The sequence below is a fragment of the Xyrauchen texanus genome, chromosome 14 (assembly GCF_025860055.1).
Source record: "Xyrauchen texanus isolate HMW12.3.18 chromosome 14, RBS_HiC_50CHRs, whole genome shotgun sequence".
NCBI classification, from domain to species: Eukaryota; Metazoa; Chordata; class Actinopteri; order Cypriniformes; family Catostomidae; genus Xyrauchen; species Xyrauchen texanus.
In genome coordinates, this window is record NC_068289.1 from 14041395 (window position 1) to 14059740 (window position 18346).

The following is an 18346-nucleotide window of genomic DNA, read 5'->3' on the forward strand; positions in this document are numbered from 1 at the left end:
TTCCCCTGTCGTTGCTCCCACTAGTCCCGTCTCGCTGATTCTGATTACCCCGGCTTTGACCCTACGCTTTCCACGACCTCTCTCTTTGGATTTGCCCCTTTTATATTCTCCGATTCCCCGGCTTCGACTTCTCGCTCCCCTTGACTACTCTTCACTGGATTTGCCCCTTGATTGTACTTTTGCCTGCCTGCAATAAAACGCAGTTTTGACTTACATTGTGACTGTCTCTTCTTGTGCGGGTTACACCCCAACAGTGAGTCTGGTTTCTCTCAAGGTTATTTTTCTCCATTAACCAATCTTATGGAGTTTTGTGTTCCTTGCCACAGTTGCCTTCGAATTGCTCACTGTGGTTATAAATACAATCATTATTTAATCACTTATTTTAAAACACAATTCACAATAATATTTTATCAAACTACACAATGTTGACTCATAGACATTACAGACTTTACAGTTTTTTCTTCTGTTAATGCCTGATCTTCTGTACAGCTGCTTTGAAACAATGTGTGTTGTGAAAGGTGCTATACAAATAAAAATGACTTGACTTGATAGGTTAGTTGGGTTGTTTTGCAGGTTAAATGCTCAGACTATTTTCACCATGTGTCCTGCTTTTGTCTTTTTATGAACTACTAATAGTTCAAGGCAGCATGAATATGATGCAGATTGATGTGAACTGTATATTGTTTTACTCTTTTGCTATTTTATTTGCCGATGTTGTATTTGTCGCCACTTTCAACAGGTTGTGTTGTGATATAGAGAGTAATAATTAAAATGTCATTTGCATTAATTGGCCCAATACCTAGGCAATGAGAACAGAACACCTGGCCAGAGAGTACACCGGGGATGAGAGGAGGACCACCCCCAGAAGATATATATATATATATATATATATATATATAGCCACAGTTTCACTGGAAAGGCCCCCAAATAAAAATAATTGTGTTAGTCTAAAAACATATTCAGTTTTCACCATTTAAAAATTTGTATTCATGAAGGACAATGTTCTTCTTTATTTTATAATTTTATTTTGTTTTGCAAATTAAGCAAGAGTTGTAAAACAATAACACCAGTGACAAATTCTTATGGTGTCAATAGCGTCACAAAACATACACCAGTGATTCAGTGATCAGACTAAAATCAATAAATCATACCATCAAAACAAATATTTTACATGAATGTTAAACAATGTAACAGCACTGACATATTTAAATGAACCATCTGAAAAAAAACTATAGTTAAAAAGTAAATGAATATGTTTTTCTTCCTCTGACCTTGGACTTCCAACTTTGACCTCGGAAGTTGTTTTCCAAAATTGTCATTTCAAAATATTAAACACTGATAACAACAATGCCATGAAATCAAGGGACAAACATAATTTTTTAATTATTTAAATTATTAATTACTTATTTTGTTTAGCTTTTTCCTGACTGAAAAGTCAAGGGACAGGTTTGTCACCACATTTGATAATGACCCAATTCAATATGATTTAATAATAATAAATATTTGTAGAAACATTTATATATATATATATATATATATATATATATATATATATATATATATATATATATATATATGTGTGTGTGTGTGTGTGTGTGTGTGTGTGTGTGTGTGTGTGTGTGTGTATAGCAGTGTATACACTAATTCAGATAAATTAAATATATTACATTATTGTGGCAGATCAGTTTTGAGCATTGATAAGATAATACATAATTTTTTATTAATTTGTTGAGCGGAGAAGTGTTTTAGAAAATAATTGTAAAGTATTTAGTAATGTGATTACTTTTCAATGAAGTAATCTGATTAAAATTTTTGAAAAAATATTAGTAATTTGTAGTGAATTACTATTTTTAAGTAACTTAACCAACACTGTATATAGTAGAAAAAAAGCATGTAATCTTTTCAGAAAAGTGGCTGGTAAAATTGGTAATTCAACGGGGCAAAAAAAGTTTATTTCATACTTTGAGCTTTACGAATAACGAGTCAAGATGGGTTTTTAAAAGTTAAAGTTCTTTTCAAGGAGTCATGACTTCTAAAAATGTGGCATAACGGTCAAAGAACAAAAGAAAGAAAAACAAGTGTGGACCAATATAATCAAAGTATGGTGTGAATGGCCCCTAACCCACTGGTTCTCAACAAGGGGACAGGGGCCCACTATGGGTCATCAGCAAACGTCTAAGGAATGTTCAGAATGATTTATTTAAAACAAGTCAAACTAAAAGGATGAGAACCTTTGACCTGACCATAATGTTTGAGGAATGTCAATACAGTTCAGCGCTGCAAATGCAGTTGCATAACTACAAATGTCCTATAAACAAATTGCATAATATGATCCTCCATTCAGTTTTGCCCCGCCTGTGATAGTTGTGTTTGCTTTCTTTGACCCTTCTTCCCTTTCGACATTCAGATATTCAGAATCAAAACGGCATTCGCTTCCAGCGAAAACACAATGATATATGTTCTCGTGTCCTTCTCAGGACATGTGCAACCAGGAAGTAAGACATGTACTCTCGGTTAGTCCTCGATCCGTTGTGTGGGCTGTTTGAGTGTTTGATATTAGGACTCTGAATCAGAAAGGACATTTTTCTGTACCTGATCGTGTCATGATGATTGATGACTTTGAGGCTCGTTGTGGCTGATCACGAGGGGTTACATGAATGTCCTGCTGTTATGACATGGTAAGTGTGTTTATGTTTGTTTACAAGTTGAAAGTAACCTAATAGTAGCACGTTGACAACAACTGTTGAACGTGCAGCGAAAATGAATCTAGCTGTTTATAAACCATATGAGTGATATTCAGCCCACCGGTGTGTGTTTAACTGGATTGTAAACCGGTTTCGCTGAGTACGAGTAATAAAGACTATTGAGGCGTCGCTGCTGCCCATGTCAACATTTCGTACTGGAGTTCAGATAGGCGGCGATTATTAATCGCGTCACAAACTTCTGCTCTTAGTCGAATATGATAATCAACACAATAGAAATCTCCAAGGCTGTTAAATCTGTCTGTGCAGATACTGACTTTGAGTGAAAATATTACAGTCTGCTGCGCAGATTTCGCATGTAACCCGGTTCCCCTGTTCATTTTTTTGCTCCTTACAGTACAGTAGTTTATTTTTTAGTGGTGCTACTGGTCAAAAGGGAATTAACAGCCACCACATGTTATCTGAATATGTGAATTATTCTAACTGCTCAAAATGTTAATTCAAGCCAGTGCATCCATTGCAAGTCATCATATAGCCTAGTTAACGATCATTCCTAAATTATTTACTATTTTATTTAGACTAATTTACTTATTGATTATATATTAAGTACTTCGTTTGTCTTTTTTAGTAAAAATCTACATTAACAAGTTACAGGCTGAAATCTGCATTCTTATGAGAGCAGGTTTGTAACAAACACAAAATCACAAACATTAGTTTGGTTTCTGAGGAATGCTTTATGCAATCAGAGAGTTTGCTTAATTTAGACATGTTGACCTAGTTGCAGTTAACTAAATATGCTGAGGCTCCAATGCAGTCAGTACTTGTGAGATATTCTCATAAAGTGCTTTTCTCAGTTGATCTTATTTAATTGAAAATATATTACAATAATTGCATTCCAAATGTACTAAACTTTAGTAGTTTTTAGAGAAATATTCTCACAATAAATGTTTTTTCTCTCTTGACTTTATTGAGCAATCAGTAAATATAAGTAATAGACAGATATTCTAATTAAGAATGTTGTCTTACTCTTAATGATTTTTGTTTTTTTACTAAATAATTGCTCAAATATATATATATATTTTTTAAAGAATGTTGTTTCTAGAGTAGCAACAGTAATGTTTACAATAGCATAGTCACTATATAAACTCAATATCTCACCAGAAACAAATCTAAAATGTCAATAAAATAATTGTATCCAATGGCTGTGAAGAAAGCAGGGAAGGCTGTCATCAAGGGGCTGTGTTTGATGTCAGTCAGACATGGGTCAAGTGCAGGTGGACCTTTCGCCATCTTTGCTGCCTATTAGGAGTGTAACGGTATGATAACCATCACAAGAATGACCACGGCATTACGGTTTCACGGTATTTAGGTGCATTGATAATATTTAAAGCAGTTCAATATTTGGTTATAAAATAGGCTATTTCTGATAAAACATAGATAAATATTTTGGTTATAACCAATTCTTGAATTTTATTTTGGATTTCTTCAACTTTAATCATTTAACTTTTGATCTTGAACATCAGGACACTCTTTTAATCCGTGTCAATACAGTTGAAAATAAACAAAAGAAAAATAAACATGTACATAGTCAGATGATTATAACAAAAAAATATTTTGTTATTGTTATTTTATTATTTATTAAATTGAATTGTAATCTTATGTAATGATTATTGCCCAGTTTAACACTTCAAAAATGAATTTGCATGCTTTCAGTTATTTGTTGCATTTGTGATTTAGTTCAATTCTACAATACCTACTGAAAATATTTTATTCATGTGCAGGTTATTTATTGGATTTTGTCCAATACTGACAATTTCTGCCACAGTTTCACTGTCAATATCTTGCATGCATATTGTCAATGTCAGTTTCCTGAACACCAAAAGCCATGCATTTTGTAAACCTTATTTAGTACAATGTTTTACAAATAAAATATATAATTAGTATTATCAAACACATTGGCCTGCTGTTGTGCTGCACTTGTTTGCAGGCATATTGTAAAGTTTAACGAGGTTTTTAATCCGTTTGCTGCATTTGTGAATTTGACAGAAAGCATTACCATAATTTTAGCCTAACTAGTTATTACAAATCATGTAAAACTTGTAATGGTCACTTATGTATCACATCCCATTACGGTAATAATGGGATGTGATACAGTTGCGCAGAGAGAGCGCAGACAGCGAAAGCGTAAGAGAAGGTGTGTAAAGTGGAGGATGTGAGGAGATAGTTGCTCTCAACTTGTATTTCTTTTTGTTTCCCTTTTTATTTTGTGTGACTAAGTTGGATGTTATATGCTTCCCCACTCGCCTTCATGTATGTGGAGGAGGTAGCACTCTTTTTTTGGACATTTTATTAAATGCAGGTTGAAATGCTAACACATGTTTGTCTCATGTGTCTCCTTCTCAAGTGAGGTATATCTATTTACCCTCCTTGAGACACCTCTAACATCCAACCTCCGTTACAAAGTGGCGCCCGAACAACTTGAATCCACCAAGATTATTTAATATTTTTTTTTCTATTGCTCTTGTTTCGGAAGCTACGGATTGCCGATGATCAAGCTCGTGCTGCGGTGTGGTGTCCGTTGGCTGATCCTGTGTCTGCACTTCGAAGATTTTCTATTTTCTGGTGATCCGCTCGAGATCGACTGGATTTGCAATCTTAAAGGAGGGCAAGTGAATTGTGTTTTATTTAGCCAAATTTGGGAAGATTTTTCACTGTGAATTGACTCTGAAAATCACAAAATAAGACTAATATAAGAAGAATGCGGGACACTTGGAAGATTTGCTCTTGTTTCTCTTCATAAAGAACATTTATTTTGAGTTTTTTCTGCATTTAACATCAAAGAAAAGATGGAAGACATGTTCAAGCAGGGCCTTGCCTGAATTCACGTGGCCTGACACGTGCAGCGCGGATCGCTGTGGTTACGGACTATTGTTAAAAGAAAAGAAATTCCATGCTGTTTTTGTATGCATTATATTGCTGATAAGGTGTTGTTTTCAGTGCTCTAAGTCACAAATTGTATGACATTGTTGCCATGTATGTCAATGAGTGTCAGTAGATGTGTATACTAATTTGAGAGATAAGGTTTGATATTTCTCTAGGACCTATTAAGGAACTGTCATTTGTGTATTCGTTATTCATATTTTCTTTTTTTTTCTTTTGAGTATATGTTCTGTTTCGCTGATTTGACAGGCATTGTTTTTCTCTCTACACATGTTTTTGTCTGTACAAAATGGCCACTAATCATGAACTACTTGACTTTCTTAGATGTTCTGACTTTGTGCCAAGACAGAATACTCCACAGAGTGAGGATGGAGGCATACAGTCTCAGGTTCAGCTACTGCGGGACGAGGTTGCTGTACTGCAACGGTGTCTTCGTGACTCATTGGACCTGCAAAAGAGTGTGCTCGAATGCATTAATCCAGATGATGGTACGGTTCCTGTTGTGCCAAATCCACAACCTTTTGCTTTGGCTGCCTCTACCTCATATGTTCAAGGTCAGACTACATTGAAAAATGTAAGGCCAGTTTCTGACAATGTGCCTCTTGTATGTGCGCCGTTTATAACTCAATCAGCCTCTGCTGATCTGTCTGCCACGTCCAGAGTGTTAGCATCTGTCCTGCATCAGTCGCGCCTTGAACCACTAATATTCGATGGTGAGGGTAGAGTGAGTCCAGAAGACTGGCTTCAATCTGTTGAGATATACAGAACATCACTAGACCTTGTTGACTCACAGATCTTGTTAGAGCTCCCTCGTTTCCTGTCTAAAGAACCAAAGAAATGGTTTAATGTGCTGAGCTTCCATGTATCTACGTGGGCACAATTTTGTGATCTGTTTAGAAAAGTTTTTTTGCCTTCCGATATGCAAGAACTCGTCATGAGAGGTATACTAGATCGTATTCAGTTACCAGATGAACCTTTCCCTACGTTTGTCGCACACATTTTGAGCGAATTTTGTAAATTGAAAACTCCGCCTCCAGAACTAGAACAAATCGAATTAATTTGTAAACACGCTGTAGAAAAATACAGGGTGGCGCTCTGTGGTACTAGTGTAGCTTCTGTAATGGATCTTCTCTTGCGGGCTCATGAACTTCATGCGGTCTTGGGCCCGTGCGGCCATTACGCACCCCAATCCCTGCAGAGGGGTTCTGCAGTAAGAGAAGTTCACTGTTTCAGGTGTTTGATGCCAGGCTTCACTTCACGTAACTGCCCGACCTGTAGACACTGAAAAGGACCGAATTTGTGCCCTGAAGGTACACCTAATCGGCAAACCGAACAGGCATCAGAGTCGCAAGCTTCGGAGGTTCCGAGTGGCCCGTTAAATACAGAGGCTGTGGCCCAAAGTGATTCATTCAGAACGAGGTTGGAAAAAATCAGGAGGGGGAGGACGTTTTAGAGAGGCAATCCTCCTCCGAGACAGTAACTATGCCTCACTTATTCGACTCTTTTCAGTGTACTCAGCCTATTTTCGGTCATGTAGAAGACCTCACATCTTCATCATTCTGGAACACTCCATTCCAGGTTCAATAAAATTTTCATGGCAATGTACTTGAGGCTACCCTGGATACGGGTGCTTCAATCTTGGCCGTGCGAGCTGACATTTCTAATTTTGTTCCGGGAAATACTTTCAAGATGACAGCTTGGCCAGCACCTGATTTGCAGCTTGCCGATGGGGCAATGTGTCGTCCATCCGGCCTAACATGGTTGCATTTCGGTTTCATGGGCCAACGCTTTTATCATAGATTTGCGGTAGTTCAAAATCTCTCAGCCCCGCTAGTTTTAGGAATGGACTTTATGATGAGAGCATCCGTTGTGATTCATGTTCCGTCCAAAACGGTTGCTCTGGGCGATGTGCCCGTGATCTCGGAGCGAGCTGGAGTGTGCTGACTTTTCATTTGATTACCCCAGCCTACAGTGTGTGGATGTTAGCCCATCTAAAGTGACTGCGAAAGTTACCGATGCGAGTTTGTCAGGTAGAGAAAAGAGTAAACTTGAAGAATTGTTGAGATCTTTCAATGACTTATTTGATGGTCATCTAGGCCACACATCTATGGTTGAACACAAAATTGACACAGGACAAGCAAGGCCGATTCATCTTGCTCCTTATCGCACTTCCCCTGCAAAAAGGAATTAATCGAGGGATGGATTGAGATGATGTGGAAAGAAGGTATCATTGAGCCGGCGTTGGGTCCGTGGGCTGCGCCAGTTGTCATTGTGCAAAAGCCTTCTGGAGAACCGAGATTTTGCGTAGACTACAGGGGTTTAAACCGGCTTACAGTTAAAGACTCACATCCGCTTCCAAGAATTGACGAATCTGTAGACTTTCTAGCTAGAGGTACTTTTGTGTCCACAATCGACTTAGCAAGGGGCTATTGGCAAGTGGCTGTTGATGAGTTGTCAAGGCCTATGACTGCTTTTATTTCGCATTGTGGGTTGTACCAGTTCCGTGTTCTACCCTTTGGGCTATGTAACGCCCCTGCGACCTTCCAGAGGCTTATGAACACTGTACTGGCAGGCCTCATTTACAAATCGTGTGCAGTGTATCTGGATGATATTGTAGTCGCCTCGCCCACATTTGAGCAACACTTGATAGACCTTGAGGAGGTCCTTGCTAGGCTTCAGTCTGCTGGTCTGTCGATAAAACTTGAGAAGTGCCAGTTCTGCAGATCAGAATTCGTATTCTTAGGGTATCGGATCACCAAGGATGGTATCCTTCCAGACAAGGATAAGGTGAGGGCGGTTGTTGATTTTATTACTCCGGGTAATGTTAAGTAGGTTAGACAGTTCTTGGGCCTAACGAGTTATTACCGGCATTTCATTCACGATTATGCTCGGCACGCTGAACCTCTTTTTGCTTTGACTAGGTCAAACGTGCCTTTTTTGTGGACGACTGCGTGTCAGGATGCCATGGATTTTTTGTCGGCGCCCATCTTGAGATTCCCAGACTTTGAAATTCCATTCTACATCCACGCGGATGCATGTGACGTGGGTCTGGGTGCTGCTTTAATGCAGAGGTATGAGGATGGTAAAGACGTTGCTGTGGCCTACGCTAGTCGTGCCTTACATAAGTCTGAACGCCCTTATTCCACACCTGAAAAGGAGTGTTTTGCAGTAATTTGGGTGCTGGAATACTTCAGACCGTACATTGAAGGACTACATGTAGCAGTTTTTTCCGATCACAACAGTCTGAGGTGGTTAATGTCATGGTCCAACCCCACAGGTCGGTTGGCTAGATGGTCATTACGCCTCCAAGATTTTGAGTTTGAAATTGTCCACAAGCCAGGCTTGTCGAACAGTGTTCCTGACAGCTTGTCTAGGAATCCCCTGCCCTACAGTGGTCAACCAGTTGATATTCTCAGAGATCATGCAGTTCTAGGAAGTCTGGAATTGCGTGCCTTGCCAACCATGCTGTTCAAAGACAGGGATCAATTGAAAGCCTTGCAATGGGAAGATCCAGACATTGCGAAGTTGTTAGGGTCAATAGAGAAAGATGAGGGTGAAAATTCGGGAAGATCCTCTGTTTGTTGTGCTGGAGGGTCTGTTGTATTACAAGGACCCGAAAATTTGGTGCACTCTTCATCCTATGAAACAGTTTAAGCTTTACGCTCCACAGTCAGTGAGACGATCTTTGCTTGAGTATTTTCATGATCATCCAACAGCTGGCCATTTAGGGGTAACCAAAACAACAACGAGGCTTAGACAGAGGTTTTACTGGCCAAAATTGTTGACCGATGTAAAGAAGTACGTCAGTACCTGTGCTGTTTGTCAATTTACCAAACCTTCGCGGAGAAAGCAAAGTGGTTCCATGGTTCCCATCCATCCACAGCATCCATGGGAATATACGGGCGTAGATTTCATTGGTCCTTTGCCACGGACACCCAGTGGTAATGCGTATATTCTTGTGTTTGTAGACTACTTCTCAAAGTGGGTAGAAGTTTGTGCGGTACGAGAAGCTACGGCTTTGGTTGCAGCTGGTAAGCTACTCTCTGAGGTTTTTGCTCGACACGGTGCTCCAAAATATCAGATTTCTGATCGGGGGTCTGTTTTCGTGAGCGAGCTGTTCAAATACACCGTGTCTGAGTTGGGGTCTGAACATAGGCTCACGACAGCCTATCATCCACAGACAAATGCCACTGAGCGTGTAAATCGGACGTTGAAGACGGCAATTAGGGCTTATGTGGGTACCAAACATACCTCTTGGGATCGTTATTTGTCTCAAATTTGTTTTGCTTTGCGTACGGCCCATCACGAGAGTACAGGAATGAGTCCATCGATGGTCTTGTACGGTCGTGAGGTAAACACACCACTGGATTTGATTTTTCAACCTGACAGTGGGGGAGATGATGTTCCGGGAATTAGTTCATTGGACACCCTAAGACACTCACTCCGTGAAGCTTGTGATCATGTCAGGTCTTCACTTGAAATGAGTCATGCTAAGAGGAAACGCTATTATGATCGTAAACGTCGGTACGTTTCTTTCTCACTTGGTGAGAGTGCGGACCCATCCGAGGTCTGACGCTATTGCTAACTTCACAGCAAAGCTTGCACCTTTGTTTGCAGGCCCTTACCGTGTAACGCAGAAGCTCTCTGATGTCAATTACAGACTTTCTGATGTGAATGCTGGTGGGGATGCAGGGGTGTTTCATGTGGTTGACATGGAACCGTTTCGTACATGGGATGACAGTCAGTTGTCTAACACTAATTCGGGTGACTTTTCTGTTGATGTCATGGATGCAAGTGTTTTACTTGATGACTCTGATTTTTGTCTGTCAGACTCTATCATCCTTACTGACCATGATAATGGGGATGAGTGTGAGAATGATGTGATGACAGTAGATTTTCCTTTAGCAGTTGGTTCTGACTGTGTGGAGGATGTGAGACTGAGTAAAAGTGCTGGTGGTACTGATCTTCTTGACTTGAATGAATGTGAGGATGAGGCAATTGGTAACTGGTATAACCTCAGACCAAGACTTGCACCTAGAATTACTTCAGGGTGGGCTGAGACTAAGTGGACAAATGAGTTTCACACTGACCGTTTGGACCTGAGGTGAATGTTTTTGTTTATTTTGAATCTGGTATATCAGGTTAATACATTTAATTTCTGTATTTGTTCACCTGTCAATGTTTTTTTTTTTCTAAATTTCTGTAAGAGTAATGGGTTTAAAAAAAACAAAAAACAAAAACATTTTGTTCTTGAGAAAGTGTGCTAAAATTTTGTTTTTCCTGTATTTGTGAATTGCTTATTATTTTTGTGACCCTAATTATTATTTTTTGTGTCCATGCTAGTAATAATGGGTAGCCTTACTGTCATGTATGTAGGTGATCATAGTTTGTCCATGAATCTTTGTGATTTCTGATTGTTTACAACTTTCATGTATGAGGTTGTTTATTTTCTATTATGTCACAAGGTTATTGGCTGAGGACAGCCATTATTTTTTCAGGGGGGCCTCTGTAATGGTCACTTGCAGGGATTACGGTAATAATGGGTGTGATACAGTTGCGCAGAGAGAGCGCAGACAGCGAGAGCGTAAGAGTTATATTGCATGTATGTAATCAATTAGTAGCAAGATTTCGTTTTTTAAATCTCTGCAATGTATCGAGCATTCCATGTGTAATTACGTGGCAGACACCATTAAAAAAGTATTCGATTTTCACCTTTACTAATGCAGTGGTGTGTCACAGCAGGCTGTTGCAATCCCTAATGTGATTTTGGGTAAGTTTTCACTGTCCCTTCCCCCTTCATCTCTCTCTCTCATTCTATCTTCCTGTCTCTCTCCCCCACCCCCTCTACAATAATAGAATTTCAATAGGTTTGACTGTTGGTTATATAATTGCACTTATTTTTTGAACTTCCTGGTAATTTCCCCTTGACCAAAGCAGCATTTTAACATTAAAGCCTTTTTTAAAAACACTATATCAATGGGATGTGGAAGTCATATTCTTTCAAAAACCCCACACTTAAAATAATTTGTCATAATTACAGTTATTATTAAAGGTTGAACTACAGAATTTTTTTTTTCAGGCATATGATGTTATCAAAGAGAGCAGAGGTTTAGAAATGCTAAATGGAAGTTCTTTGTTGAACTTCAATCAATGGAACGACATGTCTGTGTATAATGAACACTTGAATATCCTCTGTCAAACGGTAGCTCATCAAAAACCATTGCAGTAAACACAAAGAAGCATATTTGAGTGACTTATGATGCCTTGAGAGTAAATGAAAAAGATAAATGCATTTAAATGAATTGGTATATATTAGTGAAGAACAGTGAAATGCAAATCACATAAACTACTAAAAACTACTCAGGATACATTCATACAGCAGCTGAATCTGTCCAAAATGTGACGTTTTGCACATTTGTGCTTTTAAAAGTTTGTTTCATTTGGACAAAAAAAAATTGTCTTTTTAAAACATTGTCCAACTGAAATTGTACCAGTCCCTCCGCATTTTACAGTGATTTATGGAAGAAAAAAAAAATGTAATTGTGTGTTGGGGGGGACAAGGAAGATACAGGAAAACAGGTTCCTTCAACTCAGGTACGAGTTTTTATTGGCTTTTCAGGGGCGCCACGACACGCCAACTTCACAAACTCTTTAGCTTCACAATCAACTTCAGATTCACAATAAACTTTTAGTTTCACAAACATTAACTTCACAATAAAGGCTTCTGGACCCCGACTCTCTCTCCCCTCTGCTGGCGGTGTGGCTCTTTTTATGCCACTCTCCCAGTGCTTACTGTAATTAGAGACAGGTGTTAATCATAATTTGGTTCAGGAGTAAGTGCCCTTACCGCTTCTCTCTCTCCGGACCACCGCTGCCACAGTAATATTTACAAAGCTTAATATAAAATATAATAACATCCCAGTTTCGTACAAGTGTTTATTTATTGTATTTGAACAAATTTGTAGTAGTTACATTTGTGTGAGCTGTGAGTTGAACCTAGGTTATTCTTCTTGTGTCCACAAATTAGCTGAAAATAACAGCAGTCTTCTAGCCTGTTGCATAGTACTTTTGTGAATTTGGGATTTGGAGAAGAATTGCTGATTTTCAGAGCTTTTTTTTACAAAATTTCACAATGCAAATCCTAAACAAGTCAGAGTGTACTTAGTGTGGTTGTTCCACAAAGAATTGGTGAAGGTGAATAGAGAAGGTGCGAAGAGAAATGGTAGATGTGTAGCTAAGGGCATAGATTCCAGGGGCGATGGGGGGATGGCACCTGAAAAACGTAAATAACCAACACTCCTGAAAGCATAATAAACAATTTGATAAAAAAAATATTTCTATAGCTTGGTATTATTTAAAATTTCACAACCTAGTCCCGCTGTCCATATATTTTGCCATTCATTTTTAGGAAAATGATTTGCTCTAGATTTTTTTTTTTTGCATGTTTATTAGGGGCTACTAGTTACAAATCAAAAAGGGAAATGGAAAATGCACACAGCAGTTAAACAAGGGTCTCAGGAGGTTATGGGAATCCTCTTAGAAATCTTATTTACTGAGCACAAAAGGTTGAGAAGGGTATTCTACTGGTTAAATGGGTTGCGGAAGACATGAAGATTGATATTTTCCTGTATTATTCTTATTTATTTTCTGAAAATTATTTAACTCATAACCTAATTGCACTTAGAAAACCACAACAAACTTTGGAGATTTAGTGTGGCATCAGTTTTATTGTCTCCTCCTTTGATTGCATCACTTCGTTTTATTCTCGTTTATAGTTTTGGTTTAAATCATTTGCTAAATTAATAAATGTAAATGTGAATTGCTTGCATGTATTGATGAAAAATGTAATCTAATAATAAGCAAAATAATGTAAAATTATTAAAATAAATTATTTCATTAAATATGACAACAGTATGGTAGTAAGAAAAAGATCAATGTATTTTGTACTTGGACTCCAATTCTATTCTAAGTGTTTTCCATTTTCCCTTTAAAGTGAAATGAACACTCTCCCAATCCTAAATAAACCTATAGACAATTATGTTGTAGGCTCCTTAGTATGGTTTAACAAAGGAGTCTGACTTGACCATTGTGTAGTGGTCCCACGTGGATGCCATGGCAACACATCCTTTCAGATTTGTTTGGTATTGCCAAGAGCACTGTATTCTGCCAATAGCTGATTTAGGGTAAAGGGCATGTTGCTTGAAATCTGAACACCTTTTAATCTATTTTATATTTTATTGACACAGATAGTCGGAGTGATTCGGCGTACTACTAACTGTGTAGTGCTTAAGTGTTGATTTTTACATCTATTATTGATGTTTTTTTTAAAGAATTTATGCATTGAAGGGGTAGTTTATTTAGATGGTGTTGTGTGTTGTGTGAATGTGAATGATTGCATTTATGGAATGCTTGTTAGTTAAATTCTCTTTTGAAATGTGCTTGCCATTGTTTTAAATAAATTTAAGGAGGTATTTAGTGGTGGCTCATGCACAGGTGGACAATATTTGCTTATTGGGATGCACCAGAGCATGTTCATATTAAAATCATGCCAAACCATTTAATGCAATATTATTTCATTTGTCAATTGAAATGAAAGGAGAATTTCTTTAAATATACATTGCATTACCATATACCTTCCTTTTAAATATTTTATACATTTTATTCTCTCTTGTCCATCTACCTTTTGGAAGCGTTTCAACTAAGGTGTTAAACACAATTCATAATAATAACAAAACCATTATTTTGTAATTAAAATACATCATGGTTTTTTTTAGATTAGAACAGGAATGTTTTCCTCTAGCATGCCTTTGGTAAGAGTGATATGCATTAAATATGTAGTTAAATAAATGTGTTTATGTGAATGTTAATTTAGAAAAGAATAGTGGTTTGGGCTGTTTAACTTTTTTCTTTGTTTCCAATTATTAATTTACTCTTCAAAAATATACACAGTGAATTTGTCAGGCAACATCTCAATTAACCATTTATATTCAAGTCTAAAAAATTATATTTAATATGACTGAACCAACCTGACTACATATTATATATCAACAAAAGTCATTTGTATTGGTCAGATCAGGTAGAAATACAGTAGCTTGTTAAGTTAACTGCACGTTCACATTTTACAGTGCACATGAAGTCATATCACTTGATAAGACGATGAACATATGGGTGCAAATGAGCAAGTGTAATAACGTGTGACGCGTTTGCTTGCTTCAGTACTTGCTATACTCAGGATGAGTAAAGAACTGGAGGAGCTCTCTCCCCTGGGTGATTCGATTCATGGTGATGGGTCTGAGGAGGAAACAGAGGAGGATGACGAGCCCAAAATTTGCCAAGTATGTGGTGACAAATCCACAGGCTACCACTTTAACGCCATGACCTGTGAGGGCTGCAAAGGCTTCTTCAGGTAAGTGACTGAGTCACTAATAATAAGGCAATATCAGACATGCTGAGAGTCTTATGAAGAGAAAGGGGAATGTGGATGAGGAATTGTGGTTAAGGATAGAATAGGATTACATGTTCTTCACACATTTTTTGCTATGAAGTATCCAGCTCACTTGCCAGTCTTTGGATATAAGGAGGGGTAACACCTTCACAGAGCTTTACTTGGGGCTCATTTATAATAACAAAGAGAGAGAGAGAAGTTTTTCTTTCTTGTTACTTTTCTTCCTTAATATAGTTCAGCCAAAAATTCTAATTTATTCAATGTCATTGGATACTCACCCTCATGTTGTTCCAAACCTGTATGACTTTCTTCTATGGAACACAAAAAGTAAGGTTTATTTAATAATATCCAGGCTGCTCTTTTCCATGTAATGAATGGTGACTCCAAAAAAGCTCCAAAAAAGGACCATAAACGAAGTATATACGACTCCTGCACTATAGTCCAAGTCTTCTGAAGTCATTTGATAGCTTTGCATGAGTAGCAGATTGAAATTTAAGACATTATTCACATATCACCTTACCCTTCACCAAAGCTCTGAAATGGGCTCCAAAAATCATATGTACAACAAAAATGGCCCGTCAACACAAATGATGCCAAACACCATTGGTTTTTGATTGTGCATAACCAAAGGTCATTGACATCAAAGGCACTATATTTGAGAGCTTTTCATTGAATAACAACTTTAATTTCTGTTCATCATACAATGTGCACAAGTTGTATGAGCTACTTAAGACATCAGAGAGCAACCAGGATATTCTTTAAAAAATGTCACTTTTGTGCTTCAAAGAAGAGACAGTCAAACAGCATTGGAACGACATGAGGGAGAGTAAATGATGACAGAATTGAAATTATCAGGATATCAGGGATGTTTATTGAAATGTGCTTATTGAGTGTGCTTGAATGTAACCTTGGAGGAATAATCTCTGTCCGCCTAAACTAAAAATGTGACCTTCAGAATGACACAGAGCTTGTAGATAATGTAAAAGCGTCATTCAATCACGATTTACGTCAAAGTTTGGAAAGCCACAAAATAATTAAAGGGCTGCACATAAGAATGTGTGGCCAACCCACACACTTCACAAGATTTGTGTGTATTAAAGCAGTCATACAGTAATTGTTGGCTTCCCGTGGTGCTTTTAGGGTTTTTAAAAGCATGATAACTAATGGTTAAATAACATACAGTACACAGTATATGTATGCATGTAGACAGGCATGTATCATGTATATTTCTTGTTCTGCAGTGTTGCCTCTCTCTGGAATTGACTATAGCATATGCCTATGTTTGTTTCTGCATGTTGTAAGGCGTGCCATGAAGCGACCAACACAGTACTGCTGCCCGTTTCGTAACGTCTGTGTCATCACCAAGAGCAACAGGAGGCAGTGCCAGTCATGTCGTCTCCAGAAATGCCTTTCAATTGGAATGAAAAGAGAGTGTAAGTTTAATTGAGCCACTCTTTCATGTTCCCTTAGCTAACTGCGCTCACACAGATCTCACTTTGTCATCTAACTGCCCTGGCCATGTTATTTTCACGTGACCTTTCATGGTAGATTACAGCAATGATAGTGAAAGTGAGTTATTCTTTTATATAACAATGGCAACAGCTATATGATGAAAGACATCAGTGTTCAATAAATAGGTCAATTTATTAAAATAAAAAATCGGAATAAGGAATCCTACCTGTTTAGACCAGTGTGTATGAAGTTCCATGCGGGTTCAGGGTGGTTTATGCTGGTGGACATCTTGCTGATATGCTAGTTCAGAAGCTTTGCGGGTCACAAGCGATCCAAAATTCTGTTTATTGCTTGGTTTATGAGCTGGCTGGCCATGCCCACTGCAATATCTCATTAGTCTAAAATCTTGCTCCTCGTAACAGCATGCTAATCATGACATCTTATGATTGTGCTGCATCACGGTTTTGCGTTAAATAGTTTTTTGCTGGATATTTTTCACTGTGTGCCTACTGTGTAAGTATAGCGTGTTTTTGCCAAGCAACTAAGCAACTAGGCACATTAATGTGGAATGTGTTATCACAGGAGTGCATTTATTGGCACTTTACAACTACTTTGAATATGGCTCATCCAATCAGAATCAGACATTTAGCAGAATTGTTCAGTTTATTGTTATTATGCTAATAATTATCAGACCAGTCAGCTTTACTTCATGTTCTTCATGTGTAATGTAGTGTAGTGAAGCATTGTAAAGTACACTAAATGGCCATACACTAAGTATGTGGGAACCCCCTTCTAGCTAATATGTTTGACTAGGCCTCTTAGAGTAATACCAGTTAAGACAAATCTTAATGCTAAAGCAAACAAAATTCTGTTCCAACTTTTTGGTAACAGTTTGGGGAGAGCCCTTTTTTGTTCCATGATGACAATGCTCCTGAGCACAAAGCGAGGTCCATAAAGAAATAGTTCACTGCATCTGGTGTGAAAGCATGAGCATTACTTTGTTTTAAAAAGTGGTGGGGACGTCATGAAGTGGCGAATATAATTTATATAATATAATATAATTAGCACCCCATATAATTAAATAATCACCAAAACTATTTCATTTGTTTGTGCTGTGTTTGTGCTGATTTGTGCTGCAAAAATGAACGTTTGTGCTGGTTTGGTGTTTGAGATATTAAGCATTCTTTTTTGGGCTGTGTGACGTCACTCTCCACCCCATCTCTCTCAAATTGATCCAAACCGGTGCTGGTCGTTTGTGCTCGGTTTGTGCTGTTAAAACAAACGTTGTAACTATTTCCCTTCCTTAGATATAGCAAAAAAGTTTTCAGGAGTGGTGACGACATTCTCCACCCCATGTTGTCTAAATTTCTCCAAACCAGTGTCATTTGTTTGTGCTCGATTTGTGCCGGTTTGTGCCGTTATAATGAACACTTTATCTAGTTCCATTCTTTAGAAATAATAAATATGAATCGGGGCTGTGACGTCACTTTCCACTCTATGTCGTCCGAATCGATCCAAACCGGTGGCATTCATATGTGCTCGATTTGTGCCATTTTGTGCTGTTGAAAGAAACAATATAACTAATTCCATTACAAAGAAATAATAAAATTATCTCCCGGATCTGTGACGTTAGTCATGCATTTACCTCATCTCTTCCAATGCACTAATTTTCTGACTCGTGGTTTGTGCTCGCTCGGTGCAGGTTTCTTACCGTTGCTATCATTGTTTTTTATTTTGGAATATTTTTAACAGTTTGATCATTGCAGTAACTTCAAGCTTCAAATCCAAATCACATATGCCCTGTATA

The 18346-nt window shown here is 38.0% G+C and overlaps 1 protein-coding gene across 1 annotated transcript in view; it reads left to right on the top strand.

Moving 5' to 3' along the window:
- Positions 1 to 2358: 2358 nt before the first annotated feature.
- nr1i2 (nuclear receptor subfamily 1, group I, member 2) overlaps positions 2359 to 18346 on the top strand; it is a 50989-nt gene continuing 35001 nt past the window's right edge. Inside the window, exons 1-3 of the mRNA XM_052142000.1 lie at positions 2359 to 2678; positions 14859 to 15048; positions 16390 to 16520. Coding sequence (XP_051997960.1) covers positions 14876 to 15048; positions 16390 to 16520 — 304 coding nt within the window. The 5' untranslated portion in view covers positions 2359 to 2678; positions 14859 to 14875. The remainder of the gene's footprint in view (positions 2679 to 14858; positions 15049 to 16389; positions 16521 to 18346) is intronic.